At 51.4% G+C, this 26,311-nt stretch overlaps 1 protein-coding gene across 1 annotated transcript in view; it reads right to left on the bottom strand.

The window, feature by feature from the left end:
* nphs1 (NPHS1 adhesion molecule, nephrin) overlaps positions 1-26,311 on the bottom strand; it is a 152,461-nt gene that overhangs the window by 118,811 nt on the left and 7,339 nt on the right. The window contains exons 6-8 of the mRNA XM_086002484.1: positions 6,460-6,563; positions 3,263-3,384; positions 108-279 (exon numbers count right to left, since the gene is read on the bottom strand). Coding sequence (XP_085858610.1) covers positions 108-279; positions 3,263-3,384; positions 6,460-6,563 — 398 coding nt within the window. The remainder of the gene's footprint in view (positions 1-107; positions 280-3,262; positions 3,385-6,459; positions 6,564-26,311) is intronic.

Raw genomic sequence — 26,311 nt, 5'->3', positions numbered from 1 at the left:
TGTCAGTGTGTGTGGAACCCGTAGCCCAGTGAGAGTCAGTGTCTCTGGAACCCGTACCCCAGTGAGAGTCACTGTCTGTGAAGCCAGGGATTTTTTCTGATACTCACACACTACGTGAAGTATGATGACAGTCCTGAGAGGTTTCGGTGTGACCTGGTTCATTGCCTCACAGGCGAGTTTCACCGCATTATCCTGAGGTGTTATACGGTACGACAAGACACTCCGTGCTGTCCGGTTCGCGTCCTCCGTCTCCCACTTCCTGGAGAGCACCGTCTCACCCTGAGGGTCCAAGCAGAACAGAAAGTCAAATTTATGATAGACGGACAGAACCAACCAAGGAACTGAGGGAGCGCCGCACCGTCGGAGGGGCAGTACTGAGGGAGCGCCGCGCTGTCGGAGGGGCAGTACTGAGGGAGCGCCGCACTGTCGGAGGGGCAGTACTGAGGGAGCGCCGCGCTGTCGGAGGGGCAGTACTGAGGGAGTGCTGCACTGTCGGAGGGGCGGTACTGAGGGAGCGCCGCACTGTCGGAGGGGCGGTACTGAGGGAGCGCCGCACTGTCGGAGGGGCAGTACTGAGGGAGCGCCGCACTGTCGGAGGGGCGGTACTGAGGGAGCGCCGCACTGTCGGAGGGGCAGTACTGAGGGAGCGCCGCACGGTCGGATGGGCAGTACAGAGGGAGCGCCGCACTGTCGGAGGGGCAGTACTGAGGGAGCGCCGCACTGTCGGAGGGGCAGTACTGAGGGAGCGCCGCACTGTCGGAGGGGCAGTACTGAGGGAGCGCCGCACTGTCGGAGGGGCAGTACTGAGGGAGCGCCTTACTGTCGGAGGGGCAGTACTGAGGGAGTGCCGCTCTGTCAGAGGGGCAGTACTGAGGGAGTGCTGCACTGTCGGAGGAGCAGTACTGAGGGAACGCCGCACTGTCGGAGGGGCCGTACTGAGGGAGCGCCGCACTCTCGGAGGGGCAGTACTGAGGGAGCGCCGCACTGTCGGAGGGGCAGTACTGAGGGAGCGCCGCACTGTCAGAGGGGCAGTACTGAGGCAGCGCTGCACTGTCGGAGAGGCAGTACTGAGGGAGCGCCGCACTGTCGGAGGGGCAGTACTGAGGGAGCGCCGCACTGTCGAAGGGTCAGTACTGAGGGAGCGCCGCACTGTCGGAGGGGCAGTACTGAGGGAACGCCGTACTGTCGGAGGGGCCGTACTGAGGGAGCGCCGCACTATCGGAGGGGCAGTACTGAGGGAGCGCCGCACTGTCGGAGGGGCAGTACTGAGGGAGCGCCGCACTGTCGGAGGGGCAGTACTGAGGGAGCGCTGCACTGTCGGAGGGGCAGTGCTGAGGAAGCGCCGCACTGTCGAATGGTCAGTTCTGAAGGAGCGCCGCACTGTCGGAGGGGCAGTACTGAGGGAGCGCCGCACTGTCGGAGGGGCAGTACTGAGGGAGCGACGCACTGTCGGAGGGGCAGTACTGAGGGAGCGTCGCACTGTCGGAGGGGCAGTACTGAGGGAGCGCCGCACTGTCGGAGGGGCAGTACTGAGGGAGCGACGCACTGTCGGAGGGGCTGTCGTGAGGAATCCCCTGTGATTGGCTGTATCTCCCCTGTGATTGGCTGTATCTCCCCAGTGATTGGCTATATCTCCCCTGTGATTGGCTGTATCTCCCCAGTGATTGGCTGTACCTCCCCAGTGATTGGCTGTATCTCCCCAGTGATTGTCTGTATCTCCACAGTGATTGGCCGTATCTCCCCAGTGATTGGCTGTATCTCCACTGTGATTGGCTGTATCTCCCCTGTGATTGGCTGTATCTCCCCTGTGATTGGCCGTATCTCCCCAGTGATTGGCTGTATCTCCCCAGTGATTGGTTGTATCTCCCCAGTGATTGGCTGTATCTCCCCAGTGATTGGCCGTATCTCTCCTGTGATTGGCTGTATCTCCCCTGTGATTGGCTGTATCTCCGCTGCAATTGGCTGTATCTCCCCTGTGATTGGCTGTATCTCCCCAGTGAATGGCTGTATCTCCCCAGTGATTGGCTGTATCTCCCCAGTGATTGGCTGTATCTCCCCAGTGACTGGCTGTATCTCTCCAGTGATTAGCTGTATCTCCCCTATGATTGGCTGTATCTCCCCAGTGATTGGCTGTATCTCCCCAGTGATTGGCTGTTTCTCCCCCGTGATTGGCTGTATCTCCCCAGTGATTGGCTGTATCTTCCCTGTGATTGGCTGTATCTCCACCGTGATTGTCTGTATCTCCCCAGTGATTGGCTGCATCTCCCCAGTGATTGGCTGTATCTCCCCAGTGATTGGCTGTATCTCCCCAGTGATTGGCTGTATCTCCCCAGTGATTGGCTGTATCTCTCCTGCAATTGGCTGTATCTCCCCTGTGATTGGCCGTATCTCCCCAGTGATTGGCTGTATCTCCCCAGTGATTGGCTGTATCTCCCCAGTGATTGGCTCTATCTCCCCAGTGATTGGCTGTATCTTCCCAGTGATTGGCTGCATCTCCCCAGTGATTGTCCATATCTCCCCTGTGATTGGCCATATCTCCCCAGTGATTGGCTGTATCTCCCCTGTGATTGGCTGCATCTCCCCTGTGATTGGCTGTATTTCCCCAGTGATTGGATGTATCTCCCCATTGATTGGCTGTATCTCCTCAGTGATTGGCTGTATCTCCCCAGTGATTGGCCGTATCTCCCCTGTGATTTGATGTATCTCCCCTGTGATTGGCTGTATCTCCCCAGTGATTGGCTGTATCTCCCCAGTGATTGGCTGTATCTCCCCAGTGATTGGCTGTATCTCGCCTGCGATTGGCCATATCTCTCCTGTGGTTGGCTGTATCCCCCCAGCGATTGGCCATATCTCTCCTGTGAACGGCAGTTTCTCCCCAGTGATTGGCCATATCTCCCCTGTGATTGGCTGTATCTCCCCCGTGATTGGCTTTATCTCTCCCGTGATTGGCTGTATCTCTGCAGTGATTGTCCATATCTCCCCAGTGATTGGCTGTATCTCCCCTGTGATTGGCTGTATCTCCCCAGTCCTTGGCTGTATCTCCCCATTGATTGGCTGTATCTCCCCTGTGATTGGCCATATCTCCCCTGTGATTGGCTGTATCTCCCCAGTGATTGGCTGTATCTCTGCAGTGATTGTCCATATCTCCCCAGTGATTGGCTGTATCTCTCCCGTGATTGGCGGTATCTCCCCAGTCCTTGGCTGTATCTCCCCAGTGATTGGCTGTATCTACCCCGTGATTGGCTGTGTATTTGCCTCTCACCTTGAGCCACTGCAGCGTAGCCAATGGGTTTCCTCCTCTCGAGCTGCAGACCAATTGTAGAGTCACTCCTGATTTTACCTGGTGGTGATTGTAACCTTCGACCCTGGGCATCTGCGGAGGGACTGAAAGCAACAAAATGTATGACAGGGTCAAATAGGACGACAGGGTCAGAGAGGAACGAGGGTGTCACAGGGTCAGAGAGGAACGAGGGTGTCACAGGGTCAGAGAGGAACGAGGGGGGTCACAGGGTCAGAGAGGAACGAGGGGGTCACAGGGTCAGAGAGGAACGATGGGGTCACAGGTTCAGAGAGGAACGAGGGGGTCACAGGGTCAGAGAGGAACGAGGGTGTCACAAGGTCAGAGAGGAACAATGGGGTCACAGGGTCAGAGAGGAACAAGGGTGTCACAGGGTCAGAGAGGAACGAGGGTGTCACAAGGTCAGAGAGGAATGATGGGGTCACAGGGTCAGAGGTGAACGAGGGGGTCACAGGTTCAGAGAGGAACGAAGGTGTCACAGGGTCAGAGAGGAACGATGGGGTCACAGGGTCAGAGAGGAACGAGGGTGTCACAGGGTCAGAGAGGAACGGTGGGGTCACAGGGTCAGAGAGGAATGATGCAGTCACAGCGTCAGAGCGGAATGAGGGGGTCACAGGGTCAGAGAGGAACGATAGGGTCACAGGGTCAGAGAGGAACGAGGGTGTCACAGGGTCAGAGAGGAACGGTGGGGTCACAGGGTCAGAGAGGAATGATGCAGTCACAGCGTCAGAGCGGAATGAGGGGGTCACAGGGTCAGAGAGGAACGATGGGGTCACAGGGTCAGAGAGGAACGATAGGGTCACAGGGTCAGAAAGGAACGAGGGGGTCACAGGGTCAGAGAGGAACGAAGAAGTCACAGGGTCAGAGAGGAACAAGGGGAGTCGCTGAGATGGTTTATGCAACATGTCCACATAATTTAACGCTTTTTGCCCCAAACGTGCGGACAGGCTCTCCAAGGTTCCAATGAGATTGAGGGGGGACTAACTGAGACCAGCCTTCCATAACTCACGTGAAATGATTCTCAGTGCGGCACCAGTTCAGGGCCCCGTTCCCTGGGACTCCAGCCCACACAAACAGTGGGTTAATTATCTGGGGTGGGTTCGATGTTGGTCCCAACCCCTTGACCCCATTAACAGGAGGCCGATTGGAGGCAGGGCTCCCACTGAGACTCACAGGGGAGTGACGGTTAATCAAAGCTACAGACTTGATGCCGGCGATTTCAGGCGATGTCCCCTCGGGACCAGCTCTGCTCCGCTTACACCCCAGAATGGGAGATAGTCTGGCAACATCTCAACTTTAACATTCCCCATCCTTCTGTTCAAATCCCTCCATGGCCTCCTCACCTCCCTCCCTATCGCTGTAACCTCCTCCAGCCCCTACAACCCTCCCTGTCTCTGTAAACTCCTCCATTCCTACAAGCCTCCCTATCTCTGTAACCTCCTCCAGACCGACAACCCTCCCTATCTCTGTAACCTCCTCCAGCCCCTACAACCCTCCCTATCTCTGTAACCTCATCCAGCCACCTACAACCCTCCCTATCTCTATAACCTCCTCCAGCCCCCTACAACCCGCCCTATCTCTGTAACCTCCACCAGCCCCCTACAACCCTCCCTATCTCTGTAACCTCCTTCAGACCGACAACCCTCCCTATCTCTGTAAACTCCTCCAGCCCCTACAACCCTCCCTATCTCTGTAACATCCTCCTGCCCCTACAAGCCTCCCTATCTCTGTAACCTACTCCAGCCCCCTACAACCCTCCCTATCTCTGTAACCTCCTCCAGGTCGACAACCCTCCCTATCTCTGTAACCTCATCCAGCCCCTACAATCCTCTCTATCTCTATAACCTCCTCCAGCCCCCTACAACCCGCCCTATCTCTGTAACCTCCACCAGCCCCCTACAACCCTCCCTATCTCTGTAACCTCCTTCAGACCAACAACCCTCCCTATCTCTGTAACCTCCTCCAGCCCCTACAACCCTCCCTATCTCTGTAACCTCCTCCAGCCCCTACACCCCTCCCTATCTCTGTAACCTCCTCCAGCCCCTACAACCCTCCCTATCTCTGTAACCTCCTCCAGACCGACAACCCTCTCTATCTCTGTAACCTCCTCCAGCCCCTACAACCCTCCCTATCTCTGTAAACTCCTCCAGCCCCTAGACCCCTCCCTATCTCTGTAACCTCCTCCAGCCCCTACAACCCTCCCTATCTCTGTAGCCTCCGCCAGCCCCCACAACCCTCCCTATCTCTGTAACATCCTCCTGCCCCTACAACCCTCCCTATCTCTGTAACCTCCTATAGCCCCTACAACCCTCCCTATCTCTGTAACCTCTTCCAGCCCCCTACAACCCTCCCTATCTCTGTAGCCTCCTCCAGACAATACAACCCTCCCTATCTCTGTAACCTCCTCCAGCCCCTACAACCATCCCTATCTCTGTAATCTCCTCCAGCCTCTACAACCCTCCCTATCTCTGCAACCTCCTACAGCCCATACAACACTCCCTATCTCAGTAACCTCCTCCAGCCCCTACGACCCTCCCTATCTCTGTAACCTCCTCCAGCCCCTACAACCCTCCCTATCTCTGTAATCTCCTCCAGCCTCTACAACCATCCCTATCTCTGCAACCTCCTACAGCCCCTACAATCCTCCCTATCTCTGTAACCTCCTCCAGCCCCTACAACTCTCCCTATCTCTGTAACCTCCACCAGCCCCCTACAACCCTCCCTATCTCTATAACCTCCTACAACCCCTACAACCCTCCCAGATCTCTGTAACCTCCTCCAGCCCCTACAACCCTCCCAGATCTCTGCGCTCCTCCAATTCTGGCCTCTTGCACAGCCCCCGATTTCCATCGCTCCACCATTGGTGGCCGTGCCTTCAGCCGCCAGGGCCCCGAGCTCTGGAATTCCCTCCCTAAACCGCTCCGCCTCTCCCTCCTCCTTTAAGAGGCTCCTTAAAATCGACCTCTTTGACCCAGCTTTTGGTCACCTGTCCGAATATCTTCTTATGTGGCTCGGGGTCAAATGATTTTGTCCTATAAACCTCCTGTGACGCACCTTGGGACGTTTTACTACGTTATAGGCACTCTATAAATCAAAGTTCTTGTTGTGTAAACTCAGAGATAGGCTCTGCAGGAATTGACGGCGCAATGTAGAAAACTTACACAAAATGTTCATGGTGAAGCCACTGGTTCGTGGTTGGGTCAGAGCGGCATTCAATGCCCCGCACAACATCTCATTCCCGTTATCAGAGCTTTGCGGGGTGACCCTGCAGAAAGAAAGGGCCTAATCAACCCAGTGAGCAACAAGAGATCGCGGCAAACTCAACTCTATATCTAACCCATGCTGTACCTGCCCTGGGAGTGTTTGATGGGACAGTGTAGAGGGAGCTTTACTCTGCATCTAACCCGTGCTGTACCTGCCCTGGGAGTGTTTGATGGGACAGTGTAGAGGGAGCTTTACTCTATATCTAACCCATGCTGTACCTGCCCTGGGAGTGTTTGATGGGACAGTGTAGAGGGAGCTTTACTCTGTATCTAACCCGTGCTGTACCTGCCCTGGGAGTGTTCGATGGGACAGTGTAGAGGGAGCTTTACTCTATATCTAACCCATGCTGTACCTGCCCTGGGAGTGTTTGATGGGACAGTGTAGAGGGAGCTTTACTCTGTATCTAACCCTGTGCTGTACCTGCCCCGGGAGTGTTGATGGGACAGTGCAGAGGGAGCTTTACTCTGTATCTAACCCGTGCTGTACCTGCCCTGTGAGTGTTTGATGGGACAGTGTAGAGGGAGCTTTACTCTGTATCTAACCCGTGCTGTACCTGCCCTGGGAGTGTTTGATGGGACAGTGTAGAGGGAGCTTTACTCTGTATCTAACCCGTGCTGTACCTGCCCTGGGAGTGTTTGATGGGGACAGTGTAGAGGGAGCTTTACTCTGTATTTAACCCATCCTGTACCTGCCCTGGGAGTGTTTGATTGGACTGTGTAGAGGGAGCTTTACTCTGTATCTAACCCCATGCTGTACCTGCCCTGGGAGTGTTTGATGGGACAGTGTAGAGGGAGCTTTACACTGTATCTAACCCGTGCTGTGCCTGCCCTGGGAGTGTTTGATGGGACAGTGTAGAGGGAGCTTTACTCTGTATCTAACCCCGTGCTGTACCTGCCCTGGGAGTGTTTGATGGGACAGTGTAGAGGGAGCTTTACTCTGTATCTAACCCGTGCTGTACCTGCCCTGGGAGTGTTTGATGGGACAGTGTAGAGGGAGCTTTACTCTGTATCTAACCCGTGCTGTACCTGCCCTGGGAGTGTTTGATGGGACAGTGTAGAGGGAGCTTTACTCTGTATCTAACCCGTGCTGTACCTGCCCTGGGAGTGTTTGATGGGACAGTGTAGAGGGAGCTTTACTCTGTATCTAACCCGTGCTGTAGCTGCCCCGGGAGTGTTTGACGGGACAGTGTAGAGGGAGCTTTACTCTGTATCTAACCCGTGCTATTCCTGCCCTGGGAGTGTTTGATGGGACAGTGTAGAGGGAGTTTTACTCTGTATCTAACCCGTGCTGTACCTGCCCTGGGAGTGTTTGATAGGGACAGTGTAGAGGGAGCTTTACTCTGTATCTAACCCCGTGCTGTACCTGCCCTGGGAGTGTTTGATGGGACAGTGTAGAGGGAGCTTTACTCTGTATCTAACCCGTGCTATACCTGCCCTGGGAGTGTTTGATGGGACAGTGTAGAGGGAGCTTTACTCTGTATCTAACCCGTGCTGTACCTGCCCTGGGAGTGTTTGATGGGGACAGTGTAGAGGGAGCTTTACTCTGTATTTAACCCATCCTGTACCTGCCCTGGGAGTGTTTGATTGGACTGTGTAGAGGGAGCTTTACTCTGTATCTAACCCCATGCTGTACCTGCCCTGGGAGTGTTTGATGGGACAGTGTAGAGGGAGCTTTACACTGTATCTAACCCGTGCTGTGCCTGCCCTGGGAGTGTTTGATGGGACAGTGTAGAGGGAGCTTTACTCTGTATCTAACCCCGTGCTGTACCTGCCCTGGGAGTGTTTGATGGGACAGTGTAGAGGGAGCTTTACTCTGTATCTAACCCGTGCTGTACCTGCCCTGGGAGTGTTTGATGGGACAGTGTAGAGGGAGCTTTACTCTGTATCTAACCCGTGCTGTACCTGCCCTGGGAGTGTTTGATGGGACAGTGTAGAGGGAGCTTTACTCTGTATCTAACCCGTGCTGTACCTGCCCTGGGAGTGTTTGATGGGACAGTGTAGAGGGAGCTTTACTCTGTATCTAACCCGTGCTGTAGCTGCCCCGGGAGTGTTTGACGGGACAGTGTAGAGGGAGCTTTACTCTGTATCTAACCCGTGCTATTCCTGCCCTGGGAGTGTTTGATGGGACAGTGTAGAGGGAGTTTTACTCTGTATCTAACCCGTGCTGTACCTGCCCTGGGAGTGTTTGATAGGGACAGTGTAGAGGGAGCTTTACTCTGTATCTAACCCCGTGCTGTACCTGCCCTGGGAGTGTTTGATGGGACAGTGTAGAGGGAGCTTTACTCTGTGTCTAACCCGTGCTGTACCTGCCCTGGGAGTGTTTGATGGGACAGTGTAGAGGGAGCTTTACTCTGTATCTAACCCGTGCTGTACTTGCCCTGGGAGTGTTTGATGGGACAGTGCAGAGGGAGCTTTACTCTGTATCTAATCTGTGCTGTACCTGCCCTGGGAGTGTTTGATGGGACAGTATAGAGGGAGCATTACTCTGTATCTAACCCGTGCTGTACCTGCCCTGGGAGTGTTTGATGGGGACAGTGTATAGGGAGCTTTAATCTGTATCTAACCCCGTGCTGTACCTGCCCTGGGAGTGTTTGATGGGACCGTGTAGAGAGAGCTTTACTCTGTATTTAACCCCTGCTGTACCTGCCCCGTGAGTGTTTGATGGGGTAGTTTAGAGGGAGCTTTACTCTGTATCTTACCCGTGCAGTACCTGCCCTGGGAGTGTTTGATGGGACAGTGTAGAGAGAGCTTTACACTGTATCTAACCCGTGCTGTACCTGCCCTGGGAGTGTTTGATGGGACAGTGTAGAGCGAGCTTTACTCTGTATCTAACCCGTGCTGTACCTGCCCTGGGAGTGTTTGATGGGACAGTGTAAAGGGAGCTTTACTCTGTATCTAACCCATGCTGTACCTGCCCTGGGAGTGTTTGATGGGACAGTGTAGTGGGAGATTTACTCTGTATATAACCCGTGCTGTACCTGCCCTGGGAGTGTTTGATGGGACAGTGTAGAGGGAGCCTTACTCTGTATCTAAGCCGTGCTGTACCTGCCCTGGGAGTGTTTGATGGGACAGTTTAGAGGGAGCTTTACTCTGTATCTAACCCGTGCTGTACCTGCCCTGGGAGTGTTTGATGGGACAGTGTAGAGGGAGCTTTACTCTGTATCTAACCCCGTGCTGTACCTGCCCTGGGAGTGTTTGATGGGACAGTGTAGAGGGATCTTTAATCTGCATCTAACCCCATGCTGTACCTGCCCTGGGAGTGTTTGATGGGACAGTGTAGAGGGAGCTTTAGTCTGCATCTAACCCCATGCTGTACCTGCCCTGGGAGTGTTTGATTGGGCAGTGTAGAGGGAGCTTTACTCTGTATCTAACCCGTGCAGTACCTGCCCTGGGAGTGTTTGATGGGACAGTGTAGAGGCAGCTTTACTCTGTATCTAACCAGTGCTGTACCTGCCCTGGGAGTGTTTGATGGGACAGTGTAGAGGGAGCTTTACTTTGTATCCAACCCGTGCTGTACCTGCCCTGGGAGTGTTTGATGGGACAGTGTAGCGGAAGCTTTACTCTGTATCTAACCTGTGCTGAATCTGCCCTGAAAGTGTTTGATGGGACAGTGTAGAGGGAACTTTACTCTGTATCTAACCCGTGCTGGACCTGCCCTGGGAGTGTTTGATGGGGCAGTGTAGAGGGAGCTTTACTCTGTATCTAACCCATGCTGTACCTGCCCTGGGAGTGTTTGATTGGACTGTGCAGAGGGAGCTTTACTCTGTATCTAACCCCATGCTGTACCTGCCCTGGGAGTGTTTGATGGGACAGTGTAGAGGGAGCTTTACACTGTATCTAACCCGTGCTGTGCCTGCCCTGGAAGTGTTTGATGGGACAGTGTAGAGGGAGCTTTACTCTGTATCTAACCCCGTGCTGTACCTGCCCTGGGAGTGTTTGATGGGACAGTGTAGAGGGAGCTTTACTCTGTATCTAACCCGTGCTGTACCTGCCCTGGGAGTGTTTGATGGGACAGTGTAGAGGGAGCTTTACTCTGTATCTAACCCGTGCTGTACCTGCCCTGGGAGTGTTTGATGGGACAGTGTAGAGGGAGCTTTACTCTGTATCTAACCCGTGCTGTACCTGCCCTGGGAGTGTTTGATGGGACAGTGTAGAGGGAGCTTTACTCTGTATCTAACCCGTGCTGTACCTGCCCCGGGAGTGTTTGACGGGACAGTGTAGAGGGAGCTTTACTCTGTATCTAACCCGTGCTATTCCTGCCCTGGGAGTGTTTGATGGGACAGTGTAGAGGGAGTTTTACTCTGTATCTAAACCGTGCTGTACCTGCCCTGGGAGTGTTTGATGGGGACAGTGTAGAGGGAGCTTTACTCTGTATCTAACCCCGTGCTGTACCTGCCCTGGGAGTGTTTGATGGGACAGTGTAGAGGGAGCTTTACTCTGTATCTAACCCCGTGCTGTACCTGCCCTGGGAGTGTTTGATGGGACAGTGTAGAGGGAGCTTTACTCTGTATCTAACCCGTGCTGTACCTGCCCTGGGAGTGTTTGATGGGACAGTGTAGAGGGAGCTTTACTCTGTATCCAACCCGTGCTGTAGCTGCCCTGGGAGCGTTTGATGGGACAGTGTAGAGGGAGCTTTACTCTGTATCTAACCCGTGCTGCACCTGCCCTGGGAGTGTTTGATGGGACAGTGTAGAGGGAGCTTTACTCTGTATCTAACCCCGTGCTGTAACTGCCCTGGGAGTGTTTGATGGGACAGTGTAGAGGGAGCTTTACTCTGTATCTAACCCGTGCTGTACCTGCCCTGGGAGTGTTTGATGGGACAGTGTATGTTGTGTATGTACCTTTAAGAGAATAACTGGTCTCAGACTGCAGTACCGGCAGTGACCACCCCTGTATAAAAGGCGCTAGTGAGCCTCTGTTGTTTTCAGTTTCACTATTGACTTCCATCAGTAAAGACGTTGTTTTGTTCAACTCCTGCTGTCCGTGTCTCAATCATTCACGGACGTAATACTGGCGACGAGCAGATACGAACCTACCTGCAGTCTGCACCACCTCCTGGGATCCATTCCTACAGCGAAGTGAGCAGAGGTCGAGGCCAGAAAGAAAATAAAGTAAGAGGCAGTAGAAACGGGCGTCGACCGTGGGCATCCGCCCTGTGTTGCAGAGTTGAAGATTGCTGGAGAAACTGTCGGAAGCGGGGCCTGGTTCCTGTCGACGGTGCTTCAGCTAATCGGGCTGGTGGCAGGTAGTGCACTGGTCCTTCCTGGGCTGCGGCGGTCGTGAACTCGAGCGGGTGGCTTTGCAATGGGGCCGAGCAGCGTTGTCGGGAAGAAGAGAGAGAGAGGGTGGAGCTCACAGGGCGCGGCCGGTGCTACAAAGCCGGGCTGCGTATAGACCCGCGAAGAGGGAGGCAAGAGTCCCACAGGGTTGTTCCACGACGGGAAAATAATTTTAAAAAAAGAAATATTAAACGCGCAAGAAACCGCGAGGAGCTGCAGGTTGCAACGGGAACCGCGGAAAGCAGCGCTAACAACAGCGGGGAAGAAGGCAAAGCACGGGAGGCGCCATCTTAATCAACGGGGAAGAAGGCAAAGCGCGGGAGGCGCCATTTTGTTAAATCAGGGAAGAAGGCAAAGCGCGGGAGGCGCCATTTTAGATTTGCAAGATGCCGAAGACTGGCTGTATCACTGCTTTTGATAATACAATAGAGGACTGGACCACGTATGTGGAAAGAGTCGAGGTATATTTTGAGGCAAACGAAATAGCGGAGGAGAAAAAGGCATCGATATTGCTAAACTTAATGGGCGCTAGAACGTACGGCCTATTGCGGGACCTGATTACTCCAGCCAAACTGAAGGCGAAGAGTTTTAAAGAAATTGTTGCTGTCCTACAGGAACACCTAAACCCTGCACCGCTGTTGATAGCAGAAAGATTTAAATTCCACAGGAGAACTCAGCATAAAGATGAGAGCAATGCTGATTACCTTACGGAACTATGCAAGCTATCAAAGCACTGCCAGTTCGGAGCAGGACTGGCAGGTACCCTACGGGACAAATTTGTCTGTGGACTCCTGAGTGAAGGAACACAGAAGAAGTTACTCTCAGAGAAAGAGCTGATGCTAGATAAGGCTTTCAGCGTGGCAGTATCGTATGAAGCAGCAGCCAGGGGAGCTGCAGAAATTCAACAAAAACCACAGGAATACGGCACCCACGAAATGACACGGGGATTTGCAAAATGTTATCGCTGCGGCAGAACTAACCATGACCAGAAGGACTGCTGGTCCAAAGACAAAATATGCAGGCAATGCGGGAAGATGGGACACATTGCACGAGTTTGCAGGTCTGGGAAGAAGACCAGCGACAACAAAAAGGCTACTAAGGAACCGTACAAGAGAGTACAAAAGATGACGGACAGTAGTTCCGAAGACCAGATGAGCGATAGTGAATCCAGGAACAGGAGACTAAGCTGTCTCAAACTTCACAATGTAATCGCAAAAGAGGATCACCGAACCATTTGGGTCACCCTCACGATAGCAGGGTCCCAAGTTAAAATGGAATTGGATACAGGATCAGCGCTAACCATCATGAATCGACGAGACTACGAGCGGCTATTTTCACACATACCCTTGAGAGAGACATCCATCATCTTGACGACGTATACGGGGCAAAAAGTATACCCCAGAGGAAAAATAAGGGTGCCTGTCGAATACAACTGCAAGGAAATACGGAAATTGTATCTCTACATACTGCCAAATGGTGGACCACCGTTATTGGGACGGGAATGGATCAGGAAGATAAACTTAGATTGGCACTCCATTCATGCAATGACGGTGGACAGTAAAAAAAATGAAGACGTCACTCCTGGACGATTGTCAACAATCTTAGCTAACGCCAAAGAGGTATTTCAACAAGAACTGGGCACGCTTAAAGGCATAACCGTCTCGATAAAAATAGAAGAGAATGCAGTTCCCCAAGTTTTTCAAAGCAAGACCGGTACCATATGCAATTCGCCCAGCCGTCGAGGCAGAGCTGGAGAATCTGGAGAAGGCAGGCGTGTTGTCTAAGGTCGACTGGAGCGAGTGGGCAACACCCATCGTTCCTGTCATGAAGAAAACGTTAAGCAATAAGTCCGGGGAGCCAAGGAAAATTCGCATCTGTGGGGATTTCAAGGTGACGGTGAACCCAGTCCTTCACACAGTACAATATCCTCTTCCAAGGATAGAAGACATCTTCGCCTCACTGTCTGGAGGGAAGCGTTTTACAAAAATTGACCTAGCACAAGCATATTTGCAGATGGAGGTTGAAGAGTCCTCTAGGAAGTATCTCACGATAAACACTCACAAAGGTCTTTACCAGTATCATCGATTGGTATTCGGAGTAGCATTGGCTCCGGCGATGTGGCAAAGAGCGATGGAACAAGTCCTGCAAGGGATTCCGGGGACTCAGTGTTACTTGGACGACATCCTTGTGACAGGTGAAGATGACAGTGAACACCTTAACAACCTAGAACAGGTGCTCACTAGACTACGGGAACATGGGCTGCGAGCCAACCGCCCCAAGTGCGAATTTTTTAAGAAACAGATATCGTATTGTGGCCACGTGATTGATGAAGAGGGGTTACATAAGCCCCCTGACAAAATTGAAGCGGTTGTTAAGGCCCCAGCGCCTGAAAATGTGTCGCAACTGAGGTCATTCCTCGGATTGGTGAATTACTACCATAAGTTTTTGCCGAATTTGTCGACAATTCTGCACCCACTGAACGCCCTGCTACGAACGGGGGTAGCATGGAAATGGAGCGATGATTGTAAGCGGGCCTTTCAGAAGAGTAAGGACTTAATCACTTCAAGGGAAGTATTGGCTCACTACAACCCAGCACTGCCGATCAGACTGGCGTGTGATGCGTCTCCCTACGGCATTGGGGCGGTACTGTCACATAAATTCCTTGATGGTTTAGAGAGGCCGATAGCTTTTGCGTCACGCTCGTTAACTTCTGCCGAGCGTAACTATGCCCAGATTGACAGAGAGGCCCTCGGCCTAGTGTGGGGGGTGAAGAAGTTCAATCACTACCTGCACGGTCAAAAATTTACTCTACTAACCGATCATCAACCTCTTGTCTCCATTTTCAACCCTCAGAAGGGCGTACCGATAATGACAGCACAACGGCTGCAGAGGTGGTCCCTTTTCCTAGGGGCACACCAATATGACATCGAGTACAAAGGAACTAAACAGCATGGAAATGCTGATGGATTATCACGCCTACCGTTGCCGACGGTGGAAGAAGAAGACCTTGCAGTGGATCCAATGGAGTTATTCCACTCGACCATAGTCGAATGTCTCCCTGTGACGAATGCAAACATAGAAAAGGAAACACGGAATGACCCGACACTATCACGGGTCTATGATTTAACGGTGAAGGGATGGCCAGCACATGGCGAACCACTGCTGCCAGCATTCTCGCCGAGAAGAGAACAGCTGTCAGTGTGCAGAGGAACCTTGATGTGTGGATCCAGAGTAGTAATTCCACCTAAGTTGACGGATAGAGTGCTCAATGAGCTTCATGAGGGTCATCTGGGTGGGGTAAAAATGAAGAACTTAGCCAAAGCGCTTGTGTGGTGGCCGGGAATTGATAGAGAAATCGAAGAGATGACCAAGAGCTGTGCAGGATGCCAGAAGGTCCAAAACGCCCCACCACAAGCTCCTCTGCATCCATGGGAGTGGCCCTCATCTCCATGGCAAAGGGTGCACATTGATTTTGCTGGTCCCTTCATGGACTCGATGTTTTTAATTGCGGTGGATGCACATTCAAAGTGGCCAGAGGTAATAAAAATGTCCTCAACCACCACGGAAAAAACTATCACAGTTTTACGAACCATATTCGCCAGGAATGGGCTGCCTGAACAGATTTGCTCTGACAATGGACCACAGTTTGTGTCTGAAGAGTTCCGGAGGTTCTTAAAGAACAATGGTGTTAAGCATTACACATCTGCCCCATATCATCCAGCCACTAATGGATTGGCCGAGAGGTTTGTCCAAACATTCAAGAAGGCTATCAAGGCAATGTGTAATGAAGATATACCCCTACAACACAAGGTGGACAACTTCTTGTTTGCCTACCGGAATGCGACACATGCGGTTACCAACCAAACTCCAGCCATGATGTTCTTCAATCGAAGACTACGATGCCGCTTGGATTTGGTTAAGCCAAACGTCCGAAGAGATGTGGAGAACAGGCAGTTTCAGAATATGAATGAAAGGCCGACCAGGAGTTTTAAGATAGGTCAACCAGTTTTGGCCCGGGACTACCGCACTGAGAAATGGCAGCCAGGAATGATTTGTACACGACAAGGACCTCTCATGTATACCGTGGACGTTGGGGAGAGCATTGTAAGACGCCATGCTGACCAGATTCTAGAGTCACTGGAAAACGTCAACTCCACACCACGATCTGATACACCTGGTAATGAAATCGACGTTCCAATTGCAGCTACCGCAGAATCGGTGATATTGGAAGCAGATGAACCAAACAACGACATTGATTCTGACTCAACATTGCCAGAAGAACCTGATACTCCAAAGAGGCGTTATCCAGACAGAATTAGGAAACCTCCTCAAAGACTGAACTGATAATTGCTTAAACTTAACCAATGTATCTAGCAACCGTAATTGTGATTGTAATTAGTTATCATTTAGTTGTTAAATGAATGTTATGTACTGTTTATCTAAAAGGGGAGGAATTGTTGTGTATGTACCTTTAAGAGAATAACTGGTCTCAGACTGCAGTACCAGCAGTGACCACCCTTGTATAAAAGGCGCTAGTGAGCCTCTGTTGTTTTCAGTTTCACTATTGACTTCCATCAGTAAAGAAGTGTTTTGTTCAACTCCTGCTGTCCGTGTCTCAATCATTCATGGACGTAATAGTGTAGAGGGAGATTTACTTTGTATCTAACCCATGCTGTACCTGCCCTGGGAGTGTTTGATGGGACAGTGTAGAGGGAGCTTTACTCTGTATCTAACCCCGTGCTGTACCTGCCCTGGGAGTGTTTGATGGGACAGTGTAGAGGGATCTTTACTCTGCATCTAACCCCATGCTGTACCTGCCCTGGGAGTGTTTGATGGGACAGTGTAGAGGGAGCTTTACTCCGTATCTAACCCGTGCTGTACCTGCCCTGGGAGTGTTTGATGGGACAGAGTAGAGGGAGCTTTTCTCTGCATCTAACCCGTGCTGTACCTGCCCTGGGAGTGTTTGATGGGACAGTGTAGAGGGAGCTTTACTCTGTATCTAACCCGTGCTGTACTTGCCCTGGGAGTGTTTGATGGGACAGTGTAGAGGGAGCTTTACTCTGTATCTAATCTGTGCTGTACCTGCCCTGGGAGTGTTTGATGGGACAGTATAGAGGGAGCATTACTCTGTATCTAACCCGTGCTGTACCTGCCCTGGGAGTGTTTGATGGGGACAGTGTAGAGGGAGCTTTAATCTGTATCTAACCCCGTGCTGTACCTGTCCTGGGAGTGTTTGATGGGGACAGTGTAGAGGGAGCTTTACTCTGTATCTAACCCCGTGCTGCACCTGCCCTGGGAGTGTTTGATGGGACCGTGTAGAGAGAGCTTTACTCTGTATTTAACCCCTGCTGTATCTGCCCTGAGAGTGTTTGATGGGACAGTGTAGAGGGAGCTTTACTCTGTATCTAACCCCATGCTGTACCTGCCCCGGGTGTGTTTGATGGGGTAGTTTAGAGGGAGCTTTACTCTGTATCTTACCCGTGCAGTACCTGCCCTGGGAGTGTTTGATGGGACAGTGTAGAGGGAGCTTTACTCTGTATCTAACCCCTGCTGTACCTGCCCTGGGAGTGTTTGATGGGACAGTGTAGAGAGAGCTTTACACTGTATCTAACCCGTGCTGTACCTGCCCTGGGAGTGTTTGATGGGACAGTGTAGAGCGAGCTTTACTCTGTATCTAACCCGTGCTGTACCTGCCCTGGGAGTGTTTGATGGGACAGTGTAAAGGGAGCTTTACTCTGTATCTAACCCATGCTGTACCTGCCCTGGGAGTGTTTGATGGGACAGTGTAGTGGGAGATTTACTCTGTATATAACCCGTGCTGTACCTGCCCTGGGAGTGTTTGATGGGACAGTGTAGAGGGAGCCTTACTCTGTATCTAAGCCGTGCTGTACATGCCCTGGGAGTGTTTGATGGGACAGTTTAGAGGGAGCTTTACTCTGTATCTAACCCGTGCTGTACCTGCCCTGGGAGTGTTTGATGGGACAGTGTAGAGGGAGCTTTACTCTGTATCTAACCCCGTGCTGTACCTGCCCTGGGAGTGTTTGATGGGACAGTGTAGAGGGATCTTTAATCTGCATCTAACCCCATGCTGTACCTGCCCTGGGAGTGTTTGATGGGACAGTGTAGAGGGAGCTTTACTCTGCATCTAACCCCATGCTGTACCTGCCCTGGGAGTGTTTGACTGGGCAGTGCAGAGGGAGCTTTACTCTGCATCTAACCCGTGCAGTACCTGCCCTGGGAGTGTTTGATGGGACAGTGTAGAGGCAGCTTTACTCTGTATCTAACCCGTGCTGTACCTGCCCTGGGAGTTTTTGATGGGACAGTGTAGAGGGAGCTTTACTGTGTATCCAACGCGTGCTGTACCTGCCCTGAAAGTGTTTGATGGGACAGTGTAGAGGGAACTTTACTCTGTATCTAACCCGTGCTGGACCTGCCCTGGGAGTGTTTGCTGGGGCAGTGTAGAGGGAGCTTTACTCTGTATCTAACCCGTGCTGTACCTACCCTGGGAGTGTTTGATGGGGCAGTGTAGAGGGACCTTTACTCTGTATCTAACCCGTGCTGTACCTGTCCTGGGAGTGTTTGATGGGGACAGTGTAGAGGGAGCTTTACTCTGTATCTAACCCGTCCTGTACCTGCCCTGGGAGTGTTTGATGGGACAGTGTAGAGGGAGCTTTACTCTGTATCTAACCCGTGCTGGACCTGCCTTGGGAATGTTTGATGGGACAGTGTGCAGGAAGCTTTACTCTGTATCTAACCCGTGCTGTACCTGCCCTGGGAGTGTTTGATGGGACAGTGCAGAGGGAGCTTTACTCTGTATCTAACCCGTGCTGTACCTGCCCTGGGAGTGTTTGATGGGACAGTGTAGAGGGAGCTTTACTCTGTATCTAACCCCGTGCTGTACCTGCCCTGGGAGTGTTTGATGGGACAGTGTAAAGGGTGCTTTACTCTGTATCTAACCCGTGCTGTACCTGCCCTGGGAGTGTTTGATGGGACAGTGTAGAGGGAGCTTTACCCTGTATCTAACCCGTGCTGTACCTGCCCCGGGAGTGTTTGATGGGACAGTGTAGAGCGAGCTTTACTCTGTATCTAACCCGTGCTGTACCTGCCCTGGGAGTGTTTGATTGGACAGTGTAGAGGGAGTTTTACTCTGTATCTAACCCTGTGCTGGACCTGCCCTGGGAGTGTTTGATGGGACAGTGCAGAGGGAGCTTTACTCTGTATCTAACCCGTGCTGTACCTGCCCTGGGAGTGTTTGATGGGACAGTGTATGTTGTGTATGTACCTTTAAGAGAATAACTGGTCTCAGACTGCAGTACCGGCAGTGACCACCCCTGTATAAAAGGCGCTAGTGAGCCTCTGTTGTTTTCAGTTTCACTATTGACTTCCATCAGTAAAGACGTTGTTTTGTTCAACTCCTGCTGTCCGTGTCTCAATCATTCACGGACGTAATACTGGCGACGAGCAGATACGAACCTACCTGCAGTCTGCACCACCTCCTGGGATCCATTCCTACAGCGAAGTGAGCAGAGGTCGAGGCCAGAAAGAAAATAAAGTAAGAGGCAGTAGAAACGGGCGTCGACCGTGGGCATCCGCCCTGTGTTGCAGAGTTGAAGATTGCTGGAGAAACTGTCGGAAGCGGGGCCTGGTTCCTGTCGACGGTGCTTCAGCTAATCGGGCTGGTGGCAGGTAGTGCACTGGTCCTTCCTGGGCTGCGGCGGTCGTGAACTCGAGCGGGTGGCTTTGCAATGGGGCCGAGCAGCGTTGTCGGGAAGAAGAGAGAGAGAGGGTGGAGCTCACAGGGCGCGGCCGGTGCTACAAAGCCGGGCTGCGTATAGACCCGCGAAGAGGGAGGCAAGAGTCCCACAGGGTTGTTCCACGATGGGAAAATAATTTTAAAAAAAGAAATATTAAACGCGCAAGAAACCGCGAGGAGCTGCAGGTTGCAACGGGAACCGCGGAAAGCAGCGCTAACAACAGCGGGGAAGAAGGCAAAGCACGGGAGGCGCCATCTTAATCAACGGGGAAGAAGGCAAAGCGCGGGAGGCGCCATTTTGTTAAATCAGGGAAGAAGGCAAAGCGCGGGAGGCGCCATTTTAGATTTGCAAGATGCCGAAGACTGGCTGTATCACTGCTTTTGATAATACAATAGAGGACTGGACCACGTATGTGGAAAGAGTCGAGGTATATTTTGAGGCAAACGAAATAGCGGAGGAGAAAAAGGCATCGATATTGCTAAACTTAATGGGCGCTAGAACGTACGGCCTATTGCGGGACCTGATTACTCCAGCCAAACTGAAGGCGAAGAGTTTTAAAGAAATTGTTGCTGTCCTACAGGAACACCTAAACCCTGCACCGCTGTTGATAGCAGAAAGATTTAAATTCCACAGGAGAACTCAGCATAAAGATGAGAGCAATGCTGATTACCTTACGGAACTATGCAAGCTATCAAAGCACTGCCAGTTCGGAGCAGGACTGGCAGGTACCCTACGGGACAAATTTGTCTGTGGACTCCTGAGTGAAGGAACACAGAAGAAGTTACTCTCAGAGAAAGAGCTGATGCTAGATAAGGCTTTCAGCGTGGCAGTATCGTATGAAGCAGCAGCCAGGGGAGCTGCAGAAATTCAACAAAAACCACAGGAATACGGCACCCACGAAATGACACGGGGATTTGCAAAATGTTATCGCTGCGGCAGAACTAACCATGACCAGAAGGACTGCTGGTCCAAAGACAAAATATGCAGGCAATGCGGGAAGATGGGACACATTGCACGAGTTTGCAGGTCTGGGAAGAAGACCAGCGACAACAAAAAGGCTACTAAGGAACCGTACAAGAGAGTACAAAAGATGACGGACAGTAGTTCCGAAGACCAGATGAGCGATAGTGAATCCAGGAACAGGAGACTAAGCTGTCTCAAACTTCACAATGTAATCGCAAAAGAGGATCACCGAACCATTTGGGTCACCCTCACGATAGCAGGGTCCCAAGTTAAAATGGAATTGGATACAGGATCAGCGCTAACCATCATGAATCGACGAGACTACGAGCGGCTATTTTCACACATACCCTTGAGAGAGACATCCATCATCTTGACGACGTATACGGGGCAAAAAGTATACCCCAGAGGAAAAATAAGGGTGCCTGTCGAATACAACTGCAAGGAAATACGGAAATTGTATCTCTACATACTGCCAAATGGTGGACCACCGTTATTGGGACGGGAATGGATCAGGAAGATAAACTTAGATTGGCACTCCATTCATGCAATGACGGTGGACGGTAAAAAAAATGAAGACGTCACTCCTGGACGATTGTCAACAATCTTAGCTAACGCCAAAGAGGTATTTCAACAAGAACTGGGCACGCTTAAAGGCATAACCGCCTCGATAAAAATAGAAGAGAATGCAGTTCCCCAAGTTTTTCAAAGCAAGACCGGTACCATATGCAATTCGCCCAGCCGTCGAGGCAGAGCTGGAGAATCTGGAGAAGGCAGGCGTGTTGTCTAAGGTCGACTGGAGCGAGTGGGCGACACCCATCGTTCCTGTCATGAAGAAAACGTTAAGCAATAAGTCCGGGGAGCCAAGGAAAATTCGCATCTGTGGGGATTTCAAGGTGACGGTGAACCCAGTCCTTCACACAGTACAATATCCTCTTCCAAGGATAGAAGACATCTTCGCCTCACTGTCTGGAGGGAAGCGTTTTACAAAAATTGACCTAGCACAAGCATATTTGCAGATGGAGGTTGAAGAGTCCTCTAGGAAGTATCTCACGATAAACACTCACAAAGGTCTTTACCAGTATCATCGATTGGTATTCGGAGTAGCATTGGCTCCGGCGATGTGGCAAAGAGCGATGGAACAAGTCCTGCAAGGGATTCCGGGGACTCAGTGTTACTTGGACGACATCCTTGTGACAGGTGAAGATGACAGTGAACACCTTAACAACCTAGAACAGGTGCTCACTAGACTACGGGAACATGGGCTGCGAGCCAACCGCCCCAAGTGCGAATTTTTTAAGAAACAGATATCGTATTGTGGCCACGTGATTGATGAAGAGGGGTTACATAAGCCCCCTGACAAAATTGAAGCGGTTGTTAAGGCCCCAGCGCCTGAAAATGTGTCGCAACTGAGGTCATTCCTCGGATTGGTGAATTACTACCATAAGTTTTTGCCGAATTTGTCGACAATTCTGCACCCACTGAACGCCCTGCTACGAACGGGGGTAGCATGGAAATGGAGCGATGATTGTAAGCGGGCCTTTCAGAAGAGTAAGGACTTAATCACTTCAAGGGAAGTATTGGCTCACTACAACCCAGCACTGCCGATCAGACTGGCGTGTGATGCGTCTCCCTACGGCATTGGGGCGGTACTGTCACATAAATTCCTTGATGGTTTAGAGAGGCCGATAGCTTTTGCGTCACGCTCGTTAACTTCTGCCGAGCGTAACTATGCCCAGATTGACAGAGAGGCCCTCGGCCTAGTGTGGGGGGTGAAGAAGTTCAATCACTACCTGCACGGTCAAAAATTTACTCTACTAACCGATCATCAACCTCTTGTCTCCATTTTCAACCCTCAGAAGGGCGTACCGATAATGACAGCACAACGGCTGCAGAGGTGGTCCCTTTTCCTAGGGGCACACCAATATGACATCGAGTACAAAGGAACTAAACAGCATGGAAATGCTGATGGATTATCACGCCTACCGTTGCCGACGGTGGAAGAAGAAGACCTTGCAGTGGATCCAATGGAGTTATTCCACTCGACCATAGTCGAATGTCTCCCTGTGACGAATGCAAACATAGAAAAGGAAACACGGAATGACCCGACACTATCACGGGTCTATGATTTAACGGTGAAGGGATGGCCAGCACATGGCGAACCACTGCTGCCAGCATTCTCGCCGAGAAGAGAACAGCTGTCAGTGTGCAGAGGAACCTTGATGTGTGGATCCAGAGTAGTAATTCCACCTAAGTTGACGGATAGAGTGCTCAATGAGCTTCATGAGGGTCATCTGGGTGGGGTAAAAATGAAGAACTTAGCCAAAGCGCTTGTGTGGTGGCCGGGAATTGATAGAGAAATCGAAGAGATGACCAAGAGCTGTGCAGGATGCCAGAAGGTCCAAAACGCCCCACCACAAGCTCCTCTGCATCCATGGGAGTGGCCCTCATCTCCATGGCAAAGGGTGCACATTGATTTTGCTGGTCCCTTCATGGACTCGATGTTTTTAATTGCGGTGGATGCACATTCAAAGTGGCCAGAGGTAATAAAAATGTCCTCAACCACCACGGAAAAAACTATCACAGTTTTACGAACCATATTCGCCAGGAATGGGCTGCCTGAACAGATTTGCTCTGACAATGGACCACAGTTTGTGTCTGAAGAGTTCCGGAGGTTCTTAAAGAACAATGGTGTTAAGCATTACACATCTGCCCCATATCATCCAGCCACTAATGGATTGGCCGAGAGGTTTGTCCAAACATTCAAGAAGGCTATCAAGGCAATGTGTAATGAAGATATACCCCTACAACACAAGGTGGACAACTTCTTGTTTGCCTACCGGAATGCGACACATGCGGTTACCAACCAAACTCCAGCCATGATGTTCTTCAATCGAAGACTACGATGCCGCTTGGATTTGGTTAAGCCAAACGTCCGAAGAGATGTGGAGAACAGGCAGTTTCAGAATATGAATGAAAGGCCGACCAGGAGTTTTAAGATAGGTCAACCAGTTTTGGCCCGGGACTACCGCACTGAGAAATGGCAGCCAGGAATGATTTGTACACGACAAGGACCTCTCATGTATACCGTGGACGTTGGGGAGAGCATTGTAAGATGCCATGCTGACCAGATTCTAGAGTCACTGGAAAACGTCAACTCCACACCACGATCTGATACACCTGGTAATGAAATCGACGTTCCAATTGCAGCTACCGCAGAACTGGTAATATTGGAAGCAGATGAACCAAACAACGACATTGATTCTGACTCAACATTGCCAGAAGAACCTGATACTCCAAAGAGGCGTTATCCAGACAGAATTAGGAAACCTCCTCAAAGACTGAACTTATAATTGCTTAAACTTAACCAATGTATCTAGCAACCGTAATTGTGATTGTAATTAGTTATCATTTAGTTGTTAAATGAATGTTATGTACTGTTTATCTAAAAGGGGAGGAATTGTTGTGTATGTACCTTTAAGAGAATAACTGGTCTCAGACTGCAGTACCAGCAGTGACCACCCTTGTATAAAAGGCGCTAGTGAGCCTCTGTTGTTTTCAGTTTCACTATTGACTTCCATCAGTAAAGAAGTGTTTTGTTCAACTCCTGCTGTCCGTGTCTCAATCATTCATGGACGTAATAGTGTAGAGGGAGATTTACTTTGTATCTAACCCATGCTGTACCTGCCCTGGGAGTGTTTGATGGGACAGTGTAGAGGGAGCTTTACTCTGTATCTAACCCCGTGCTGTACCTGCCCTGGGAGTGTTTGATGGGACAGTGTAGAGGGATCTTTACTCTGCATCTAACCCCATGCTGTACCTGCCCTGGGAGTGTTTGATGGGACAGTGTAGAGGGAGCTTTACTCCGTATCTAACCCGTGCTGTACCTGCCCTGGGAGTGTTTGATGGGACAGAGTAGAGGGAGCTTTTCTCTGCATCTAACCCGTGCTGTACCTGCCCTGGGAGTGTTTGATGGGACAGTGTAGAGGGAGCTTTACTCTGTATCTAACCCGTGCTGTACTTGCCCTGGGAGTGTTTGATGGGACAGTGTAGAGGGAGCTTTACTCTGTATCTAATCTGTGCTGTACCTGCCCTGGGAGTGTTTGATGGGACAGTATAGAGGGAGCATTACTCTGTATCTAACCCGTGCTGTACCTGCCCTGGGAGTGTTTGATGGGGACAGTGTAGAGGGAGCTTTAATCTGTATCTAACCCCGTGCTGTACCTGTCCTGGGAGTGTTTGATGGGGACAGTGTAGAGGGAGCTTTACTCTGTATCTAACCCCGTGCTGCACCTGCCCTGGGAGTGCTTGATGGGACCGTGTAGAGAGAGCTTTACTCTGTATTTAACCCCTGCTGTATCTGCCCTGAGAGTGTTTGATGGGACAGTGTAGAGGGAGCTTTACTCTGTATCTAACCCCATGCTGTACCTGCCCCGGGAGTGTTTGATGGGGTAGTTTAGAGGGAGCTTTACTCTGTATCTTACCCGTGCAGTACCTGCCCTGGGAGTGTTTGATGGGACAGTGTAGAGGGAGCTTTACTCTGTATCTAACCCCTGCTGTACCTGCCCTGGGAGTGCTTGATGGGACAGTGTAGAGAGAGCTTTACACTGTATCTAACCCGTGCTGTACCTGTCCTGGGAGTGTTTGATGGGACAGTGTAGAGCGAGCTTTACTCTGTATCTAACCCGTGCTGTACCTGCCCTGGGAGTGTTTGATGGGACAGTGTAAAGGGAGCTTTACTCTGTATCTAACCCATGCTGTACCTGCCCTGGGAGTGTTTGATGGGACAGTGTAGTGGGAGATTTACTCTGTATATAACCCGTGCTGTACCTGCCCTGGGAGTGTTTGATGGGACAGTGTAGAGGGAGCCTTACTCTGTATCTAAGCCGTGCTGTACATGCCCTGGGAGTGTTTGATGGGACAGTTTAGAGGGAGCTTTACTCTGTATCTAACCCGTGCTGTACCTGCCCTGGGAGTGTTTGATGGGACAGTGTAGAGGGAGCTTTACTCTGTATCTAACCCCGTGCTGTACCTGCCCTGGGAGTGTTTGATGGGACAGTGTAGAGGGATCTTTAATCTGCATCTAACCCCATGCTGTACCTGCCCTGGGAGTGTTTGATGGGACAGTGTAGAGGGAGCTTTACTCTGCATCTAACCCCATGCTGTACCTGCCCTGGGAGTGTTTGACTGGGCAGTGTAGAGGGAGCTTTACTCTGCATCTAACCCGTGCAGTACCTGCCCTGGGAGTGTTTGATGGGACAGTGTAGAGGCAGCTTTACTCTGTATCTAACCCGTGCTGTACCTGCCCTGGGAGTGTTTGATGGGACAGTGTAGAGGGAGCTTTACTTTGTATCCAACCCGTGCTGTACCTGCCCTGGGAGTGTTTGATGGGACAGTGTAGCGGAAGCTTTACTCTGTATCTAACCCTGTGCTGCATCTGCCCTGAAAGTGTTTGATGGGACAGTGTAGAGGGAACTTTACTCTGTATCTAACCCGTGCTGGACCTGCCCTGGGAGTGTTTGCTGGGGCAGTGTAGAGGGAGCTTTACTCTGTATCTAACCCGTGCTGTACCTACCCTGGGAATGTTTGATGGGGCAGTGTAGAGGGACCTTTACTCTGTATCTAACCCGTGCTGTACCTGTCCTGGGAGTGTTTGATGGGGACAGTGTAGAGGGAGCTTTACTCTGTATCTAACCCGTCCTGTACCTGCCCTGGGAGTGTTTGATGGGACAGTGTAGAGGGAGCTTTACTCTGTAT

The sequence above is a fragment of the Somniosus microcephalus genome, chromosome 12 (assembly GCF_052327205.1).
Source record: "Somniosus microcephalus isolate GS21.2 chromosome 12, FLI_Smic_1.0, whole genome shotgun sequence".
In the NCBI taxonomy this organism is placed as follows: Eukaryota; Metazoa; Chordata; class Chondrichthyes; order Squaliformes; family Somniosidae; genus Somniosus; species Somniosus microcephalus.
This window is presented reverse-complemented; position numbering and strand designations above follow the sequence as displayed.